Below are 22483 nucleotides of genomic sequence, written 5' to 3'. Positions count from 1 at the left end.
CAAAGGGTTGTTTTCCCTCGTCCCCCACACTCAATTCAGAAAATAAACTCTCTACTGAGTCCTGTGGTCAAACACACACACACACACACACACACACACACACACACACACACACACACACGCATGCACACGCGCACGCGTGCACACGCACACACACAAACACACGGGAGAGTGGGAGGTAAAGGGAGGAGAGGGAGAAGAGAAGGGCTAGAAGGGCATTTCTATTCCTTTCATGACACTCTCTTTGATCTTCGGTTAATTTTAACAGCTTACACTCAAAACCAGCCTTGGACTCCATGAACATTGAAGAAAAGTGTGCAGAAAGTTTGTAAAACCGGAAGGGATTGGGAGGACTGCTGCCAAACAGTGTCTTCTGGACATGGAATAGCTGCTGTGCTTATGAACCCACAGTAGCTGGGGTTGCCTGCAGAAGACCCACCCAAGGCAAGCTGGTCAACATTCCAGCATGGAAGAGGGGCTCACAAGGTCTCACCTCTAGCAGAGGAACTGTTGGCAATTAATGGCTACTGAGAAACAGAGGGTCAATTTTCTTTAGGGGTGTGCTCCTGATAGGTGGACCACACTCCAGTAGGTAACCCCACAATCATGAGTATATGGGCAGCACAAATTGAACTTTGTGTTTTATAAAAAAATAAATAAATAAATAAGAAGAGGACATGAAGTTGTGGAGAGGATGTGCCATTGGGGGTCCAGGAGGGAGTAGAGGGTAGATATAATCAAAATATGTCACACATGTATGCAATTCTCAAAAGAATGAATAAAAACATTTCTTATAAAAGGACTTGGAACCCTAGGGCCATTGAGTTGTTTGCTGATTTTCCACACATTTTTCAAAAAATACCCCTTGCAAGAGATAAATGTTAGAATTCGTAGCCACTCCCCCACGACCGCACATGCACTGGCAAGATGCTTAGTCATCCCAGGGCCTTACGTCCTACATAATCCGTGTGCTGCGTGATCATGTAATTTGCGCACAGCGAGATCGCGAGATCGAGTAATCTATGCGCATGAGTGGCATAGCTATGTAAGCCCATATGCGCATGTGCGGGGGAATCTATAAAAGCACGTCCCACTCATCCCTCCACTCTTCTCTTCCTGCACGATCACTCCATAGACCTAAGCACCCACTTCTGTTCCCTATTCTTAATAAATTCTTATAGTGGGTTTTGTTGCACCTTGTGGCTTTTCTCATGGGGTAAACAGCACTGCTTAATGAATAACATTGCTCCACTTAATAAATAACAATAAGATTTGATGGTTTCTAGCTCCTAATTTGCCCTCTGTGCTTAGATTTGTTTGAAATAAACTTCAGTGGGAATTATGCTTTTTAAGTAGAGAATTTAGTGACTGTTAGTAAATGTATCCAGTTCTATGGCCATCATTACAATATATCCTTGACATATTTCCATCACTCCTATAAAATCCCTCCTGTCCTTTTGCAGTCAATCTCTATTTCTGCGCTGATCACAGCCAATGTCAACTGGACATCTGTCTCTGTAACTTTGTCTAGTCTAGGCATTGTTGCTCGGATCACAGTTGTTTGCTTGCTTTGCATGCTAGAGTTGAACCCAGGGTCTTGTGCATGCTAGACAAGTGCTCTACTACTGAGCTACCGTTCGAGCCCCAAGACTTGTGAGTTTCAAGCAGCAGGCCTGCAGCAAGTACCCAACCAAGCCCAAACAGCAATGTTTCTGAATACAAAGTGAAAGCTCAAACAGTCCTACCTATTTCCTAGGACTACTATAACACATTGCCACATGTTTGGTGGGTTAAGATTATGGAAATTCTTCTTTTGCAGTTCTAGAGGTCAAAAGTCCCAATTCAAAGTTCCATCCTGGCCACATTCTCTCGAAGGTTCTAGGAAAGGCATGCCTTTGCTGATCTAGCTTTTGGTGGTAACAAATGTTCCTTGACTTGTGGTATTATAACTCCAGTGTCTGCGTAAGTCTTTACACAGCCACCTCCTCTGTGTATCTATCTCCCTGTGTCCCCTATCTTACAAAAGCACCAGTCTCCAGCCTCATGGGCCACTCTTGCGCTGCATGATCTCAACCTGACCTTTAACTATAAATTATGTCTACAAATACCTTGTTTCCAAATAATGTCACATTTTGATGTTCTGTATGGACACGAAATTGGGGAATACTACTGAATATATTTTTTTTAAATGAGTTATTTTTGTCAGTTGAGTTGATTCAGGAAAATGGTTTATAGGTTTTTCTCAGAAAGAGAAAAATAATCAGAACTTAAAATATGCCATAAACCTGAGAGGCCCATTTAAGATGATGTCCTGGGGAACCTGGAGGCCACTTGAGACACCTCCTAGCATGTGAAGAGGCTGCCACCTGCGTGGGAATCCTAAAAGTAGAAGGCTATCTATGGCTATCAACAGAAGAAAGGGGTGTGCAATCTGCATATACTTTAATGATCTAGAGCTGTCCAAGTTTTGTTTGTTTTCCTATAGAAAGTCTCCACCCCTGGGAAAAAGTTGTCTAGAAACTGTTTTGAGGGGACTCTGTCTAAAATAAGGTGGAATAACCCAATATAAGGCTTGGGGATTGGCAAATGTAAGGGCTGAGTATCAAGGCATCTTTCCTGTCATAAAGTTCCATTTTGATCTGTCCTCTCAGCCGAAAATTGACACAATTCTCTCATAAGATAAAGAAGTTTGAGAAACTCATGCAGCTGCCATCACTACCAAATCATAATAGGACCATGTATAGCTATGTAAGAATATCTGTTTTTCATTATACTCTTGTTACTTGGCTTAACCCTGAAAGGGTCAGAAGTCCCAGTGGTTCCATGATCCCTGCTCCAAAGCAGGCTACCACTTGATACAGACCAGAGCATTGTAAAGGGAAGAAGTTGTAACTTAGAATAAGGTAGCTATAACAACGGATGGAGACATACTCTGGAAGTTTTTGTTTCTGTTTTAATTGTTGGTTTTTTGTTTTTTTTTTTTTCAAGTCAGGGTCTCACTATGTAGCTCTGGCTATCCTGGAACTAATGGGTTGTTCTTGGAATGTGCTTTTGTGCCCCTCCCAGGTGTAGTAAGTGGGAGTGGGTTTATTTCAGATTACTCAACATCTTCCTTTCGTTATGCAAAGAAGTTTCCAAGCATGGGTTATCCTTGTGACTTGTATACAGTTTAGAGTCTTTGCTCATTTGACCTTCTTTAACTGTCAGAGTGCCCTCAGAGTATAAATTGTCTGATGCTCTGAATAAGTTAGCTATCACATGAGACTTTAGTCTGCCTCATTTCAAGGCCCCCACTTCCCAGGCTCACGCCGCCAACTAGAGTGGTAGCATATACTCATGAATGTTGTTCATTTATTGTTACACTATTCACAATAGCTAGGAAATGGAACACGAATAGGTTTCCATCAACAGATGAATAGAAAAGAAATGTGATCCGTATACACAATGGAATTTTGTTTAGGTGTAAAGAAAGCCAGAATCATGACATTTGCAGGGGAAATAGATGGAACTGGAAATCATTATGTTAAGTCAAATAAGCCAGTCCCAGAAAGACAAATGTTGCATCTTTTCTCTCATATGGAAAACCTAAATTTAGAATTACATGTGCATGTGTGTATGTGTGTGTATGTGTAGATCATAAAACTAGAACAAGGAAGGATAATAAAGGTGGAAAGAGAAAACTTAAGGGAAAATGAGAGGGTAATGGACTACGTGGGACATACACACAGAATGTGAAAAGGAACCAGTGAAAGATGATGATGAGAGAGGATGAATTATAATAAAATGTAATGACGCATATGTACAAATATTCCAGACTTTGTATGTCAACTTAAAAAATAATTGAAAAATGGACTTACTGCCCTCTCTGGGAAAGTGGGGGCTCTGTGTTTCTCCTCACTGATTGCAATGTGCAGATCAGCATCTGGAAAGCAAAAGCAAATAGAACAAAGGAAACCACCCAGCGCTGGGAAACAAAACATTGAACCAGTCTACATGAACAATACACCAGAGCAACTGAATTCTTGGGCAATGCTCAACTCAAATAGCACTCTTCCAGCGCCAGCAACAGACACATTGCAACTTCTGACTGAAAGTTCAAGTTCCTCTAAGGCCTATAAACAATGTGTACCTCATTCCCACAAGTTACGAAGAAACCAACACACCATACAGAGTAGCCAACCACTTTAAATAAATCTTGTAATGATAGCTATCATCATGTTGGCATATGTGATAGTTAAAACTATTACTTAAATCATATGTTTTTCTATATATTTGAAAAGCAGAGTTGCTTCATGATTTTGTTATTTATAAGAAGAAAGAACTGAGTGTAGTGGGTAGCCATTCCAGCTTTGATGTGGAAGTTCCAACCCCCATTGAGACTTCAGCAACTGTCATGCCTACAAGGCGGGGCCAAGGGAGGCGCCTGGAGACTGGAGAGCTGGATCGGCGGGCTCGGGCTTGGGTCAGGGACTCTGGACTGGAGAGGTGGACCAAGCAGAGCTCCAGAGAACACCGCTGGACTGCGATACACCTTCCCCAGACCCCGCGACCTACCTATCCCTTAATTTGTAAGTTACGCCATTAAATAAATCTCCTTTTAACTACGTGGAGTGGCCTTAATAATTTCACCAATAGATGCCAATCAATATGATATATTTTGTTTCTGGAAAACAGATCTAGTATTGGGCAGGCTTGACCTAGTGGGTCCCCTACCCATCCGAGGTCCAGCGCAACAGGGAGTCACACATACATGCTTCCCAGAGGGTGCATCCTGGGGCTGCTTTGCAGCTCTGCTGGCAGCACAGGAACTTCCCGTCCACGAAGAAGCCGCTGTGGTACTTGATAAGCAGGTAGGGATTGCCCCGTATCTCTGAAGGGCAGATAGGAAGGACACAAGAGAAGGAGACAAGATATCAGCAGACACTGGCCCAAGAGAAGCAGTGCAGTAAGTAAATACTATCATCTCAGTACAATGACAATCTCATTCACCAGAAACTGAAGGAAGACCTGGTGTCTACCAAAGCAGCTGTCTTTCACTCAGAAGTTAACAAACCCAAAGAATAAACAGAAACCACAGCATGATCCACCGTCTAACCACAGCATAATAACGAATCATTCTGACACGAAAGAGTTAGGAAAAATGCATACATTGGCCAGCTTGCCATGAAGATTTTATAAATATGCCTGTAAAGGTCCTGAATGTTCTTTGGTGGCAGATGTAGGCTGCGTTGTAGGGCTAGATCTTAGGAAAAAGGAGACTTTCGGACAACTTGTGCTTACTGTGGGTTTTCACTTGAAAAGGTTTCAAAGGAACAGTAAGAATTGTGCAGCCTAGCCTCCTGCCACCCTTCCCTTAGACCTGCCAGAGTTCACTATGTTGTTTTGTTGCTTCCTCCTCTTCGTTACACACATCATTGTTGTTCTCAGAATTTGTCGTTATTATTCACTTAATAATTTAGAGTGAACAGCAGGTATATGGCTTGGATAATGTCACCCGTAAGTATTTCCCCACACAGTTTCTATTTCCAATGGTATTTATTCTCTTACCTAACTATAAAGCCAATTGTCAAATTCAGGAAATTGAATATATATTTCATATTTGATTTTCTCTAATTGTTCCAATAATGTTCTTTAAATGACTAATTGTTTCTGATCAAGTTCTTATCCAGTATTATGTGTGAAATTTAGTTGTTTTTGTTGTCTTTGATGATAGCTTCTCATCTTTTCTTTGTCTTTCATGATTTTGACATCCTTACTCTAAGGAATAAATAATTTGAGGGGCGGTGGGAAGCTATCTTTTTTTTTTTTTAGACAAAGTCTAGTGTATACAAGTCTAGTCTTGCCTCACCATGTAGCCAAAGCTGACATTGAACTCTTGACTCTCCTGCCTCCACCTCCCAAATGCTGGTTCTGGAGGTGTCCACCACCACACCTAGCTAGGATGTATGCGAATTAGAAGAGAGGAGTGAAGGGTGCAGCTTGGTGGTAGGAGCTCCTCCTGGCACACACCAAGTCCTGGGCTCCATCTCCAGTACTGGAAAAACAAACCATGAGAATAAGGCGGTGTCAAGTAAAGCAAATTAAATTCCAATTTTGGAATATAGTGCTGTATCTGCAAGAAATTAGCATCTTTTGAAATACAGCAGAGAAACCTACAAGGATTTAGTGGAGAAGAGCTCAAGAAGCATCTTTAGGTGGGGAGGGCTGGTTCTATGCATCACTTCAACTCTTCCTTCTTGATTTTACGTTCATCTAGAAAACTCCTAACTTGGAACCCAGGGAGTCCTAGTCCTCCTTTATTAACCTGACTTAAGGAATAGTAATTAATATTGTGCTGGGTCACTGAGGGAGTATAAGATACTATACATGAATCTTTGGCCTTAGATAGTTCAGTGAAAGGTGGGTTTTAGTAATGACATTCATTTAATACAACTCAGTTCAGTGTAGCTGAACATGCCGGCACCCAAGAAAAACTTCACTAGTGAGGATTAAAGGTAAATTACTACAGAATGAATTAAGACTATACAATGTTAATTTCTGAGTTTAGGCCCAAATGACCATAGGTTCCCAGGCATATTGCATATTTTCTTGCTGTCTAAACTCTTGCTCTTAAATGTGTCAAGATTTCCAATCAAAAGGATTTAGTTTCCTGAGGAACTAATCCTCCAACCACATCCCGAAGTCCACATTGCAACAATCCCAATACTTAATGGCGATGTTAAAAAATTGTGTGTGACTTTATGTATTTTTCCTCACATGCATTGGTTAGTCTATGTACCGCCCCTAAGAGTTGGCTGTTCTTGCTATCATGACTCTTACAGAGTTGAATAGACTGATATAGTTTAAATTGGTAAGAGTTTGTAAGGGAAAATACTTAAATGAGAGAAACTTTGTCTTCCCACAGCAAGTCAGTTTTTGTTAACTTGATAACAATCTCACCCACCTTGTCTATCCTCCAGCACAGAGACTGGAGAAAACAAACACGGATACTGTTTTTCAATGTCTATTGTACATGGAGATAGATAGGAGCCCTATTTCTGAGAAACATGTTCACATGAACAAAAGTTTTCAGCAGAGGCCTTCTAAGACAGCTTAGAACCTTCCAGGAACCTGTAAGAATGGTAAAACAGAAAGCTAGAAGGAACCTGCGTCCCTGACATCCTCGAATGCCTGCCCAATCCCAAGACTGCTTGCCTCCTTCTCCCTGGGGGGAGAGAAAGTGCAGATAGGATTGCTCCAGTGATTGCTTGACATCTTGTTCCCTCCAGTTCAAAGCACTGCTACCAGGCACACACTTTCTGCTGTGCATACAGCAGCACTGGGAAAGGAGACAATACAGTTTCACCAGGGACCAAGAGACGTGGTGTTGCCTGTCTCTTCGTTCTCCTTTTCCGTCCATAAACCATCACACGTGTTACCCCACAGCCTAGACAACACATGTAGTTCCAGAAGGACCCGCAAATGGAGACACAGGGGCTAAACAAGAGCTGAATACAGGGAGTGTCTATATGACAACTGAGCCCTAGAAGGTTCCCCCAAAGATGGCTGCCTGGGAAGCAAAACCTTAGGGCTCCTTCTGGAAGCCCCATTATATCTACAATGGCTTATGTGTAAGAGGATATTTTAATATATTTTAGAATCGCTCATACATGTAATTGCTATAGGAGAAAAGGAATATGCTCCTCATTTTACAGGTCAGGAAAGGCCCAGATGTGTTATATAAAATAGATAACACGGCAAGCAGGTTTGCCTGGCTCTGGCAGCGGTACCCGTCTCACTTCATTGAGATGATTGTGGGTAATGAGGGAAGCTTCTCTCCCTAATGAGCACTTCACTATGCCACAAAATAGATTGCTAAGTCCTTTCCCACAAGGGGAAAGTGAAGAACTGTGTATGGGAAAGGATGTATTTGCATCGATGTGGAGTGGGTATGTGCAATCGGAGGAGTACTGAGATATTGCCATAATCTAAAACATAAACATAAAACATAAAGATAAAAACAAAATCTTCCTCTGTCTAGGATGTTAAAACCTGAAGCTACACCAGTAGAGTCACTGATTTGAGTTACATGTTATCCTTACAACCTGACTCCTTTGAAAACAAAAAGATTGTAGAGGGAAATATCATGGTGCTAAATTAATAACAACAATTCTCTCCCTTGTTACCACACCAGCTGCAAAAATACGAATAAAATCTTCATTAAATCTTCAGTTTGAGGCAAAAATATAGTGACTTAGCTTGCAATATTGTGACTTAAAAAGTCGGGTTTATGTGATTACATTTTGAGACTCCCATTAACAAGGTCTGTGGCATTTGTCTGTTTTCTTTTAAACTTGTGTGAAAAATGAAAACTAATAAATAATACCCCTGTCCATAGTTGTCAAGAGGATTCTGTAACGACATGCGACATGTGCCTGATAGAGGAGCTGGCAAGTGGTAAGTGCTCAGTACTATTAGCGCTGTCTGTGAACCTTGGAAATACAGTCCCAAGAGGACTGTAAGCGCCGCAGGAAGCACAGCTGGTCTAGCTCCCCCCACCCTCTCCACCTCCTGCCAGGGAAGACACAATAGCCAGCTCTGTGCTGGGTGTGAACGCAAAGGTGATCCCCAGGCTTCCTGCCTGTAACCCTGAGAGCGCAAAAGCAAGCTTGAACACAGCCCACCGCATGAGCTTGAGAAGAAAACAGTTCAAGCCTTCATTGAGGCGTTTTGTTACCTTTGTGCAGTGCTTTCAACCACTGACTGCGGCTCTCCTCGTTTGATGCATAGACATAGAGAAGCCCATCTTTATACACAATCTGGAAAGGGAAAAAAAGCAATGCATTTTGATACAAGTGGTTCATGGTTCAGTCTCGTGTACCTGAGAATGTTTATGTTATCAAAAATAAACCCTTTTTTATATAACATATACTAGCTTTGGAATTATGTGAAAAACTACAGGTTTTTAAAATTCTTCCATATCTCGATATGTTTTTATGTCAGAACTTGGGAAAAATCATAGCAATGAAGCATGGAACAGTGGTGAATATTAAAGCCTCATTTGGGGTGCTCTGGACCAGGAAGTATTATAATATGGTAAATGACATATTTCTTAGGACTGCTCTGGTCCATCTTTCTAACCAGTATGCAATTCCTTTCCTAATTAGAAATCAGAAAATCTTTAACTTCTGTATCCTTAAAAGCTATTTCCAGAGATGGGATGTCCTTTCCTTTGCTATGTATGCCTTATTGGGCAGTTGCCCCACATTCTGGTCGGTTTCCAGTTTCTGTTTATATGCAGGAACGTCTCCTTGTTATGTCAGTCTGTTACACATCACGCAGCATCCCAGACACTCCACACTAGGTGTTTTCTTATCCCTTATGACGATTGTTTATGGGGCTGGAGAGATGGCTCAGTGGATGAGGAGTGCAGGGCCCACTCCTGTGCAAGCCTATAAGTCCATTGTTCTGGAGGTCACAGACAGGAAGATTATTGGGCTCCAGTGTCAGTAGGAGATCCAGAGTCAAGGGAATAGGTGGAGAGTGATAAAGCAGAACACCCCGTGGCTTCTTGCCTCTACATGCCGGATACCCCATGTCCTCCTCTTACAACCACAAGCAAGTCTGAAAATTACAATGCCCTCTCCAAATCTGGCTTATTTTACAACTGGAAAATAACACATACCACTTATGAAAGATCTTCTAGAAGCTGGGCTCGTCCTACTTTAATATTTTTACTTTTATTTATATATGATATATATCAGTATATATGATATTATATATATCATATATATGAGTATGCTGTTTTTTCTAGCAAATGAGCAACTATACTCAGACATAAGCTGTGATATATCTTTATGGCTATTCAAATGCAAGTAGTGGGCTGGGAGGTCTCTAGGCAAACCTTTATGACTTTGGGTAGCCTCTGTGTTCCTGCTGTGTTTGAGGTTGCCTCCGTGGGCACCCTCTTCCTTGGTTTTTCCCTAACTGGCTAATCGTTTTTGTAGTAGGTCTGATTCAGCTCAAGCCCCTTCACAAAGGCATTCTTTGTAGCATGAGAATGTTTAAAATTCTTTAGGGGGCTATGGGGCCAGAGAGATGGCTCAGAAGTAAGGCTGCTCACTACCAAACTTGACCTGATTTTGATTCCTCGAACCCACATGGTGGAAGGAGAGAATTGACTCCTACAAGCTGTCCTCTCATTCCACATTCATGCTGTGGCATGTGGGAGCATGTATACACACACACACACACACACACACACACACACACACACACACACACGCACACGCACACACACACACACACACACACACACACACACACACACACACACGCACGCACGCATTAGGGTGGGAGACCCCCCACACTAAACAAATAAACACTAAAAAGAAAGAATTCTGGGATTCTAGGGGCTGTCAAGACACCTAAGTGGTTAAGAGCACTGACTACTCTTCCAGAGGACCTGGGTTCAATCCGCAGTACCCACATGAGAACTAACAATTATCTCTAACTCCAGTTCCAAGGAGACCCGACATGCTCTACATGCTGGCAAAATGCCCATATATATATAAAATAAAAATAAAAATCTCAAAAGACAGAAAGAATTCCTTGGTGTAAAATTAAAGTTGGCTGACATAGTATATAGTGCCCTTCCCAGTGCAACAGCCCCTGCTTCCCCGGGCTGGTCTCTTTCATTCCCTTATTTCAGCCTTCAGTGCCTCAGCACTTGCAGTGCAGTTCCGCTGCCACCTCCGACTTTGCTGGTTAAGGTCTATTTGTCACCTCCAACAGAACATTTCCCTGACATGTTTTAGTGAGGAGCAAAGCACGGGGAATGTACTGCATCAGCCTCCATCTTAATACTCACTCTCGCTGTATTATGATGATCTTCTTTACCACCTCCTTGGAGGTAAGTCAGAGCAGGGTTGGAACTTAATCCTGCATAGCTTGCTACTTGCAGTTACCCAAGAGAGAGACACCCCACTAAGTTCCATAAAAGAGATGGGTAGAGCTGAAGCAGGTCACACCCCAGTAGTTTACACTCTCAGCTTGCTTCCCCTCCCTCTGAGGGAAGCAGATCGGCCAGGAGGGTTCTGCTAAGCCGCCAACGCCCACTTGGGAATATTCCAAACATGGTCATCCTCTCAAGGGATCGTTATGCAATATTGTTATTTTCCTGGGCATAGGGAGTTAACACTAGAAAATAGTAGAGAAACCATCCCCCTTTTTACCTGAAACGGGTACTGTCTCTCCACAGGTGTCTGCTCCTCGAGGTTGACCTTTTCCACACATCGGATTTTCTTAATTTCTATCGATCCCTTTCTGCTTCCTCGTTTCTGAATTCAAAAGCAAACCAGAAGCTATGTCATGTTGGTGTGTCACAGTGAGCAGGGAAAAGCGTACAGCTAAAGTCAATGTCTGGAGGGAGAAGAAGGGGTGTGGAAGCCAACCGAGATGCGTGTCCTGTGGCTTCATGGCTGTCACAGTCATATTTCTAAACTATGCACACATGCACGTGTGCTTCTCCAAAAGCAAGCATCTGAGTGACAGTTCACAATCTTACCTGAGAATCATGTAATTTTTTTCAAACCACCTGCCGAGTGGTTAATAGAGAAAGCAAGGTTTACTGGCATGAAGCAGCTTCACGTTGTTTCAGTTTTTTGACGGCATTTTGGTTTTTCTGCCATGATCAAGTTCTCAACAGCACAGGGCTGTTGTTATTTCCGCTACTCTTTTAAGGCAGCATTCCTCACCCTCAGCACTGTTACTAACATTTCAGGATGGGTAACTCTTTGCTGCGGAGTATGACCTGTGAGCTGTAGGGTATTTTAGTAGTAGCCTCAGTCTCTATCCATTGGATGCCAGAAATGCTTACCCTCATGCCCCCAGAACTAGTGACCGCTGAGGTATCTCTCGTCATTGTCTAATGTCTCCCGGGCAACAAAAATTACCTCAAGCTGAGAAGCACTGTTCTAAAGACGTATTGGGATTGGTCTTAGTAAAATGAGGAAATACTTTCCAAATCCTTTTTCTTGAATCATCATACTTTAGTTAAAGAGAGGCAGCGTAGCACATTGGTATAAGCTGATCTTTACTCTTAGCTAAGAAACCTGCTATTCTTTCATTGTGATCAAGTACTTTGTGGAGACTCAGGGAAAAAATAATAATAACTAGCACAAAAGAAGGAAGGAAGCCTTACCATTTTGTCATATTCGTAGTAGGAAAGGCTTGTTTTGGTTAAAACAAAAAGGCGCTCCTTGTAATTATTGGGTGACATTTTCTTCTTTTGCTGTGACCTTTTGAGAAGCAGTTCTTCTAGAATGGACTTGGTATCCATGTTGTCGTCCTAAAGAAAAGAAAAGAAAAGAATTAAAATGATGGCGGTATGTAGCTAGGTTTGGGGAGAATAAACATGCCAACTTCTAAAAATAAGACTGATTTAGGATTATAGAATAGACCACATACCACTCATAGTTTTCTGCGGCTTTTGTCCTGAGTTTGGAAGTATGTGGGTTTTCTATAGCATTTTATGCCTTTCCCGACCCATGTCTCACTCTGTATCACAGTCACCATTTTTGCACCCCCTCCTGACCACTTATACACATCCATTCTATACACATCTATTGAATTGAATAGGAGAGAGTAAAATCTTTTAAACTGCACTTCAGGAAGCTCACCATGTATTAAGTAACTCATCAACTAAAATTTCCCTCCATGCCTGTGGCCAGTGGTTTCGCCATATTATCCAAATCACCACAAAACACTGGTATCATTGTAAGGGACATTCAGCACCCCGGAACATGACTGGGTCTTCTGACATAAGGAATTCAGATATGATCGACAAGATCAAGATTAAACCAGAGGAAGAAGAGGTGGAAAGACAACAAAAATGCGGACAAAGGAGATTCGAAGGAACAGCAGACCGAGCACATTTACAAAGGAAAACCTTTTCACTCCCCAACTATGGAAAACATCTAAAACTTAAGGTATTTAAAGAGAAAAAGAAATGCATCAATGCTCTCCTTCCACTAAGACACGACAGTTTTAGCCCTCTCTGCCTATCAGGTCTGATTAGAAAAGAGGAGACGTTAAGCCGTGGGCCTCAGAGATAAACTTCATGTTCTTCTTTGCTTTGTGAGACTGCACCATTATTTAAAATCAGGCTCCCAGTCATTCTGATCTATCTTTGATGTTCTGAAGATAATTAAGTTTACTCACCTTAAACACCGTGGAGCTGAAGTCGACGTATGGGTCTTAACTTTAACTCTCAAGCTGTAAGCAAAAAGTCACTGCTCTGATGCACCATCTCTCATGTTCTCCCTGACTATGCCAGGGCCGTGCATTAAAAGAGAAAATATTTGCATCCTATTAACACTCTTGATCAGGAAGCACCAGCACAGACATTGTTTCCTCAGGATGGAGGCAGGTGCAGGCGCAGAAGCAAACCCGGCCGGTCACTAGCAGGTCCTTCTTACTAGCCCAGAAGTATGCCACAGCAGGTAGTAGATAGAAAGGGAGACTAAAAACACAGCTAGGATTCAATAAATCACCACCAGCCATTCCTCCTGACATGGACCACACAACTCTAAAAGTGGGAATTAAGAACAACAGCTCTTTAAATTTATGTACCTAGGTCAGGAGACTATGACTATTGAAAACGTTCTCAAAGGCACGGAGGAGTTGGGGGAAGGGAAAGAATATGACCAAAATATGACAAAAATTAAGTTAAAAATTTTTTTAAAAGATGGAAAAATACCAGGCATAGTGGCACATGCCTTTAATCCCAGCACTTTAATCCCAGCACTTGGGAGGCAGAGGCGGGTAGATAGATCTCTATGAGTTTGAGGCCAGACTGGTCTGTATAGCGAGTTCAAGGGCAGCCAGGGCTATGTAGTGAGACCCTATCTTCAATTTCTTTCTTTCATTTTGTTTTGTTTATTGATTGATTGATTGATTGATTGATTGTTATTTTGTTTTGTTTTGTTGAGACAAGGTCTCATTATGAAGCTTTGGCTGTCCTGGAACTCACCCTGTTGACCAGGCTGGTCTTGAACTCACAGAGATCCACCTGCCTCTGCCTCCCTAATGCTGGGATTAAAGGTGTGAGCCACCACCACTGGACTTAATTTTTTTTTAAAGAACAAAAGTAGGAGTAGTTTCTTTTGAGCAGTGTGGACACTGGTTTCTTTGCCTGGGGTTGGATGACAGGGCAGAGGTGAGGTTGGGGTACAGGTGACTGGACCTGAGTAAGGAGGTGAAAGTTCCACAGGTTTTCCTTCCCTGGTAAGATTATTTCCTATATCCAGAGTCTATGGCAACAAGAGAATATTCTTGAAAATGCATGGAAATTATGAAGTGATAGTTTTATGTTATAGACCATTTGCAGGGTAATCAAACACAGGCATAGTTACAGCATACTTTCATATCATACTCATAATTCTACCTTAAAAACATTTAAAAGCTCTGCCCAATTTTCTCATATGTGTGCAGCTAAAACAGTATTTCTCAAGGCCACCTACTACCTTAGCAGATCTGATCAGAGCCCTGCTGCAGATCTGATCAGAGCCCTGTTGTAGATCTGACCAGAGCCCTGTTGCAGATCTGACCAGAGCCCTGTTGCAGATCTGATCAGAGCCCTGCTGCAGATCCTATCAGAGCCCTGCTGCAGATCCGATCAGAGCCCTGCTGCAGATCTGATCAGAGCACTGTTTTAAACAAACAGGACTTCATGTCTGGCATAGGATGTAGTTTTTCCCAGCACTGCAGATGATGATTTGCGCACTGTGATCTTTATCGAGATTTCATGCACTTCACATTAAAGATGGGGCTAGAGGAGATTTTATAGAGAGCATTAAAAAGAATAACAAAATCCTCCATGTACTAGAGGGAAGAACAGGAAGTAGAAAGGAAGGCTATTGGGCCCCCAGTTACATTCTACAATAAATTTCTAAGAGTTTATCATCCTTCTGCATCAGATGAGGTATAACTAGTCAAATTTCAGCATCATGGTTCATTCAAACCTGTCTTTTGTGAATGTTTTTTTTTCACTTAAAAATCACATGATACATGCTTATTCTACAGAACTGAAAACTCAAGCAGGCCAAAGAAAAAGACAAACCTCTCTCTAGAATCCTTTCTTTTCAGGTATGTAGGCATACATGCTTACTGTCATTAAGACAGGTTCACGCTCTGTTCATGAGGATCTGTCATGTGCGATTCTTAGGTACCAGGCATTTGGAGTCATGTGTCTCTGAAATTCGATTCATGAGGGCCAGGTCTTCAAGGCTACGGTCCTTAAGGTGGACTCTCGGGTCCTTTGCAGACCAGAAGAGCCCTGTTTTGATGAGTCACAATTTTGTCATCACCCGATTATTTCTTCTAACAAACTAGCATGGTCTGTGGCCAGTGCTGGGCCTTCCCTTCTCCCTCTCCCCACTTCCTTCCCCTCTATGGCCTTCTCTAGCTCCAGGGCGTCTAATGCCCCTGGCCTTGTGAGCACTGTGCTCAGGTACACGCACAGAATTCAAAATAAAAGAAATCTTGCCGGGCAGTGGTGGCGCACGCCTTTAATCCCAGCACTCGGGAGGCAGAGTCAGGCGGATCTCTGTGAGTTCGAGGCCAGCCTGGACTACCAAGTGAGTCCCAGGAAAGGCGCAAAGCTACACAGAGAAACCCTGTCTCGAAAAACCAAAAATAAAATAAAATAAAATAAAATAAAAAAATAAAAGAAATCTTTTTTTAAATAAGGAGTTTGATTGTGGTGTTCTCCCGCATTCATACCTCTTTTTTTTTTGTCCCCAACTCCCCTCCTCCAGTGCTACCCCTTTGCATTTCTGCACATGGAGTGCAGAACTCCCCTTTGTTTCCCCTCCCTTTAGACCTCTTCCCCTTCTTTCATAGTCTCCTTTCTAATCTCATGGCCTACACATATGTATGTGTCTTTATACACACATGGACATAGAAATTTCAATCTAGATTTTGCACGTAAGAGAAATGTGGTATTTGTCTGAGTCTGTCTTATTTCTTTCATCCTTCAGTTTTATCATTTTTCTGAAGATGTTGTAATTTCATTCTTCTTTGCGGCTAAATCGAGGTCCAAACTGAAGGAAGGCCTGTGGCCCCACTTTCTACAGGAAGTGGCCCCACTTTCTAAAGGAAGTGATACTTGATTAATTTTTAGAAATGCAGCATCTCCTCCTTCGTATTGGGATAGCAGTTAAAGAGGGCTCAGGCACTCCTGTGGACTCAAAGGCCTGTTCAGTGACCCGCAGCATCTGCTATGGCCACCATCACTGAAAGGAAGTTCAGGTAGGAAGCAAGAGTTAAAGAAGACTCTTTCACAATATGCTGACACATGAAACCTGCTTAGTATTAAACAGAAATCTATTTCCATACAGGAGTGGGTGGGATCTGACAGGACTCTCATAATAACCACCCACATAGAATAGAAACATCAATTTGCTTACCAAATAGTCCATGCTGCCTATTTCCATAAGCATATCAAACTACACAGAGGGGAGGTAAAAACAAAACCTAACAAAAATAAATACAATGAAACCAGAAACTATCATGCTAGTAATTACATACATAAAAGCTGCATGTTGAATTTGTATGGCTCATAATCATGTGGTTATTTAAGATTCACAAGGAAATGATCTTGTGAGAGTAAGTGCAATGTGGTATTTCTAGTTGGCAGGTCTGACCTTCAACCCAAAAGATGTCTGACACTGAGTGACTGGTTCCAGAAATAAAAGTCACCTTTCTGTGACCCTGAGTGACAATAAATACGTGTGAGATAGGTTTCATGACTAAATGATATGTAAGGGCGTTATGCAGCAGTAGACTCCAAAGGTTCAAAGATTATATGATTGCCATTTGCTGGCTGTAGCACCTGGACCAGGCCCTTTTTTCTTCTATTTTACTGTCCTGATTTGTAAAATGAGATATGTTAGAGTCCTCTTGCATGAAGTCACTTAAATGAAATACCTGGCATGCTATGGGCACCAAAGTCAAGGTTTCAAAAAGAACTATATGGGATGAAAGAACTCAGTAGAGCCCATTCATTTTACTATAAACAGCCTGAAGAAGGAGAAATTGAAAAGAAAAAGATTATTTTATTTTAAAAAGTGTGTGTGTGTGTGTGTGTGTGTGTGTGTGTGTGTGTGTGTGTACACATAGATATGCTCATGTGAGTATGGGTGCCATCGTAGGATCCCCTGGAGCTGGAGTTGCAGGCAGGTGTCAGCCATCTAATGTGGATTCTGGAAACCCAATTCAGGTCCTCTGCCAGACCAGTACAGTATACACTCTTAACTGCTGAAACTTCTCTCCAGACCCAAAAGAAAAATCATGAAAGTTATTATATGATGAGGGACATTGATAATAACCCTGAAGTACACAAAAACATTTTAGTAATAATAATCCTTGCCAACATTCAAGGGCTCATTGTATACCAGACACAATTTAGGACATTTCAGAAATGTTTATTTGTTGGTTATAATCACCCTGTGATGGGGTATGACACACAGCCATGCACACCTTAGGAATAAGCTATTGTACCTCCATTCTATTAGGCATGTCCTGGCACAACTAATCCTGTGCCAGGCTAGTGTTCGAAACTTCTATCCTGTGACAGTCCTACTGTAGAGTATATTGTAGTTTCAGTGACAAAGTCGCAATAGAAAAACACATTGCCCAGATGTAATTTACATTGTATTGGTAAATTGTCAGGTGCTGTTCAAGCTTATTAAAAGTGGGTTCTGGGAGTCAGTTGACCTCCTCTGTCTCATATTCAAGCATGTTTTATCTAGTGTCCTCCAAACTCCCTGTCCTGAGTCAGGCTGGCTCCCTGGCTCTGTAACAGAAAGAGGGAAAAACTGTAAGCAACAAAGGGTATTGGCACACGCCTTTAATCCCAGTACTCAGGAGACAGAGGCAGACGAATCTCTGAGTTTGAGGCCAGCCTTGTCTACAGAGTGAGTTCCAGGACAGTCAGGGCTACACAGAGAAACGCTGTCTCAAAATACCAAACAAAACCAACCAACCAACCAAACAAAAACTTGTGTCCTCGAAAATAGCTAAAAGATAAACAACTTCCAACAGAGGTTACCATTGTTTATCTCAAGGTATAAAAATCCCTGCAGTGGGACTGGGAAGCCAGAAGCTCAGAGGGAAGACTCTCAGTGAGAAACTCCAGTCGCTTTTTGCTAGACGTTAGCCTCCAATTTGATGTTGCCAACTTTGTTTGCTCTCTCCACTGGGCTACTCCACTTGTCCCTGTTGGCTGTTGTGAAAACTCGGCTTGCTGACATTTTGCTATCTATCTATAACTTGCTTCTGTCTATCTGCCACTGGTTATTTCTTTATTTTATTTGTTTGTTTGCTAAATTCTGAATAAACACATCCATTCGAAACTGCAAATACAGCTATCGTAGATCATTCTCGAAACTACGCAGAACACCAAGTCACACTGCTAATGTGTTAGAACTGGGATTTGAATTCTTGTTACTTAGCTCCACAGTCCACATTCTTGATGAGGATACCAGTGATAGAAAAGAACATGGTCATTGTGCGATCTAAACCTGAGACAACTCTAACCTAAACACAAGAAGCAGCCACTGGATGTGAAAGCTTAGAGTAACCCTCAAAATCACTTTTACTAATGAAATACGGAGCCATAACATCGTAAGCAACTTTGCCCAAACTACAAACCAGTGATCCAATAGCCAGGGAGCTAAATTCTTCTGTCTTGCCTTAGACATGTTCATACCATGGCACTGGACATACTAAAAAATAATTGGGCATGGTGGCACATGCCTTAATCCCAGTACTCAGGAAGCAGAGGCAGGAGGATCTCTGTGAATTCCAGGCCAGCCTAGTCTACATACTGAGCTCCAGGCAAGCAAAGGCTACACAGTGAGATCCTGTCTCAAAGAGAGGGAAGGCCAGAGTCAGGGAGGGGCAGGGAGAGACAGAGACAAAGAGACCCAAATGCGCGCGCGCACACACACACACACACACACACACACACACACACACACACACACAGAGAGAGAGAGAGAGAGAGAGAGAGAGAGAGAGAGAGAGAGAGAGAGAGAGAGATCTACATTCAACCAAAGCTACTGCCACCTTAATAAGGCACACTGTTGAGGGAACTAGACATAAATATTGGTCTAATGAAACCAGTGCAAGGGACCTTTCAAGAGAACTCTCAGAAAGACATGACTTGGAAATAATTATTCAGCAGGCTCCTCAAAGCAGTGTTAAATAGTAAAACTCTAGGCTAGGGTGCAGTATGGAAGAGGTAAAGAATGCTTGTCCACCATGTGCAAGGCCCTGGGTTTCATCCTTGGCTCTAGAAACAGAATCTATAGATGGATTATAACCCACATTTTGAATGCTGGTAAAAAAAAAAATGCAGCCTTGAAAGTGGGAGTAAATGGCAAGTAGTGAAGGAGGGGAGGAGGAGACAGGAGAAGACGAGATGTGTTAAATGGGCCCAGCGCACAGCTCTGCTTAACGGAAAACTATTTCCTGAACCGTTCAAGGTGGTGTTTTTAAGGCTTTGTTCTTTAGAATGGAGAGCTGGGGCAGCAGTTCCTTACCCTTTACTTGGTTCATTGTCTTATTTACATGCCATTTAGCTATAGATTTTGATTGATTGATTGGTGCTAAGAAAGTAAAGTGATAAATGTATTGGATGGGCAGTGGAGAGAAAAGACTAGGCGGGAGGAGGGAGGGACTACACCTCAAGACCGGGCAGGGGTTTGAAAGAGAAACTAGACATCCCCGTGACAACTTTAATAGTCAAATATTTGCCCAAGGTCCTGTTTATCTTTCTGCTAAACAACTGAATACAATCCAATGGCAAGCTTACACAAGACCAAGAAGTATAATTCAGAATCAGGTGAAGTGGCTGAACAAAGCTGATGATGCTGCCTCTCAGCTCCATAGAACCCAAGTCCCTGTTTCACACGGTACTGTGTAGGCCAGAGAGCTACAGTTGATCTTGGCTCGAAATAGACAGAAACAGTAATGTCAACACTCACATCCTCAGCATTTTGGAAAACCATGCTTTAACTGCTCCGAGATAAGCTTATGAAAACACGGCATCTAGGGGAGATTTTATTCTCATGAAGAGAGAATTCCAGTGCTATTTCTGTTGGAGATCATATTTGCTTTGCACATGGATTCATCTTCTGTGCCTTCTAGAGCATTTCTAAGCTGCCTTTTCTTGTTCTAAGCAACCTGTTCTTTTTTTGCCTCCCTCAGGGGAACTCCCTCTGGGCATCTTCCTCAGGAGAAAAGTCAAAAGTGGTAAATGGATCAGCTGGCATCAGTTTAGCACTTATTACTGTTTAGCTGTGCAATGCCCTAGGCAAAAGCGTCACATATGGATGGGTTCAAATCCTGGATGTGTCTCTACGCAACCTGACCCGTTACCTAACCCTGCCAAACCTCAGCTTCCCCATCTGTAAAGGGAGTAAAAACAATAGCTGTCTTGAAGGGTTTTGAGAAGTCATGAGAAAATGGCAGCGCAATGCCCCGCACCTTAGGAGCTGTGCTTTCTCTGGGCTGCTCGGTACTTACGTTGACAAATAGACCACAGCACAGTCAGAAGACTGAATGAAGGCAATGACATGCTCCTCAAAGACAAAGTTTCCCTTCTTATGCCTCACCCCCAGATTTTTTTTAACGGATTCCGAGCAGCAGTTCCTTGAGTTTGTTACAGGCCCTATCTGGGGACTAGTTAACTTCAAATCAGGTTGAATCATCCTCGATGGGTGGTACATTTGCACTCCCATAAACACTTATCCAAATGTGTACTTGGAAGTGATTCTAAGGGTGGTCCATTCATCTGATAGCATTGATACCTCCTGGAGCTGCTTAGAAAGCAGTCTCTTCCGCGGCAGCTGCTCTAGGAAATATCCCCCTGCCCACACTAGTGCAAGCCACCCCGATTAAACCCAATGGACCCCAACAAAATGGCACAAAAGCAGGAGGGATCCTTGTTCAGAAGAAGAAGGACTTCAGAGGGAGTGAGAGGGGACTAAGAGAGGGCAGTGGGGGCTGAACTAAGTAAATACTTGATCAAAATACTTTGTATACACATATAAAATCATCAAAGAGTAAATTACAAACGTAAAAGGCACAGCTGGGTCTGGTCCCACCCCACACCTAAACCACAATCTCCTCTGGGGACCGACCCATGAGCACACTAGAGTTTCAGGTGCACTGAAATTTAAGTCCACTGAAATCACGGTAGCTAATGAGAACCTTTTCATTCTATGGTTGTGGGAGCAAATGGACAATTTGCCTCCCACACTTCTATTTCCACCATAAGCAGTCTTGATGTCAGATTTAGGGAGACTTCAGGAACCTAAAAGTAAACGTTTGTAGCTGAAAGAACATGAGGAAAATATAAAGAAAAGAAGGTATAGCTAAAAACAAACAAACAACACACACAAAAAATAAAACAAAAAAACCCTCTGTCTTTTGTTGAGCAGTTATGAAGACAACGTGAAAAGCCGTGCAAGGGCAGTGTGGAAGGAAAAGTGTGGAGAAAAGCAGTAAAGGAAAAAGCTACATTCATCCAACCTGTTATGCTAGGCCCCCCATCAGGCAGACTCGCTCAGTGAGATTTTGAGCAAGGTGAAGAATTCTCGGTGAAATAGTAGCAGTTTAAGTCTCTGGTCCCCAAATTACAAGCTCGCTTTCGAGTCCCAAGGGAAGCCCAACACCTCTGTATTCATAATTTTGTGGTTGTTATTATTTTTTTTACTGTGATGGGCTCTCCAAAATTTAAAAACTCCAGCCCCACAACACCTGGGTCTGAACCTATCCTTCTGTAGGCTACGACACTGCACAGCTGCTGGCCACCTCCACGCACCATTTCAGGCTTCTTCCGTCTCTCTGGGGTCCAGCACGGTGAAGCGAAGAACTCAGCCTCAGCTGTCTTCTCTCCCCAGCGGCAGCCGATTGTCTCACATTTTTCTGGCTGTTGGGTCAGAAATGGCTACACGCCGCAGTGCCTCCAAAGCATTTATTGACCTGCAGGGCCTTACACAATCCCACAGGAAACCGCGCTCAGCACTTAGCCAACACTTGTTGATGTGATTGAATGCAATGGACACGGAGACAAAAACATATTTCAGAAAGACTCCAACACTGATAACTGCAGCTCTGGCTTTTCCCAGGCAGCTCTTGGGGACATGTGATAACCCTGCCTTTGTTTCTAGAGCTTTGTGCTGGAAAGGACAAGAAAATATCTTGGTGAAACCCGACTTCTGACGCTGACTTCTCTCACAGGAGCCAGAATCAGGAAATCATTAGGTAACGCCAAAGTGTACTGAGAATAAGAAACGAAAACTTGAGCCCAACACTTGGACAAAGGGAGGCCCGAGAACAAAAAAATAAAAAAAATAAAAAAAAAAAAACCAAAAAGAAAAACCCACAAGCCTGAAGGTGCACATAGCCACACTTTGTTAAAGACTAGAAAGAA

The 22483-nt window shown here is 42.5% G+C and overlaps 1 protein-coding gene across 2 annotated transcripts in view; it reads right to left on the bottom strand.

Moving 5' to 3' along the window:
- Positions 1-21985, bottom strand: part of Bmx (BMX non-receptor tyrosine kinase) — a 57244-nt gene extending 35259 nt beyond the window's left edge. For both annotated transcript variants that reach the window (XM_052717872.1, XM_052717949.1), the window contains exons 1-6: positions 21872-21985; positions 12182-12328; positions 11214-11318; positions 8717-8798; positions 4751-4870; positions 3858-3922 (exon numbers count right to left, since the gene is read on the bottom strand). In XM_052717872.1, coding sequence (XP_052573832.1) covers positions 3858-3922; positions 4751-4870; positions 8717-8798; positions 11214-11318; positions 12182-12328; positions 21872-21874 — 522 coding nt within the window. In that variant the 5' untranslated portion in view covers positions 21875-21985. The remainder of the gene's footprint in view (positions 1-3857; positions 3923-4750; positions 4871-8716; positions 8799-11213; positions 11319-12181; positions 12329-21871) is intronic.
- Between the last annotated feature and the right edge of the window lie 498 nt (positions 21986-22483).

The sequence above is a fragment of the Peromyscus californicus genome, unplaced genomic scaffold (genome assembly GCF_007827085.1).
Source record: "Peromyscus californicus insignis strain IS unplaced genomic scaffold, ASM782708v3 Scaffold_10__1_contigs__length_136768540, whole genome shotgun sequence".
NCBI lineage: Eukaryota > Metazoa > Chordata > Mammalia > Rodentia > Cricetidae > Peromyscus > Peromyscus californicus.
The sequence above is the reverse complement of the archived record's forward strand: the minus strand, read 5'-3'. Positions and strand labels throughout refer to the sequence as shown.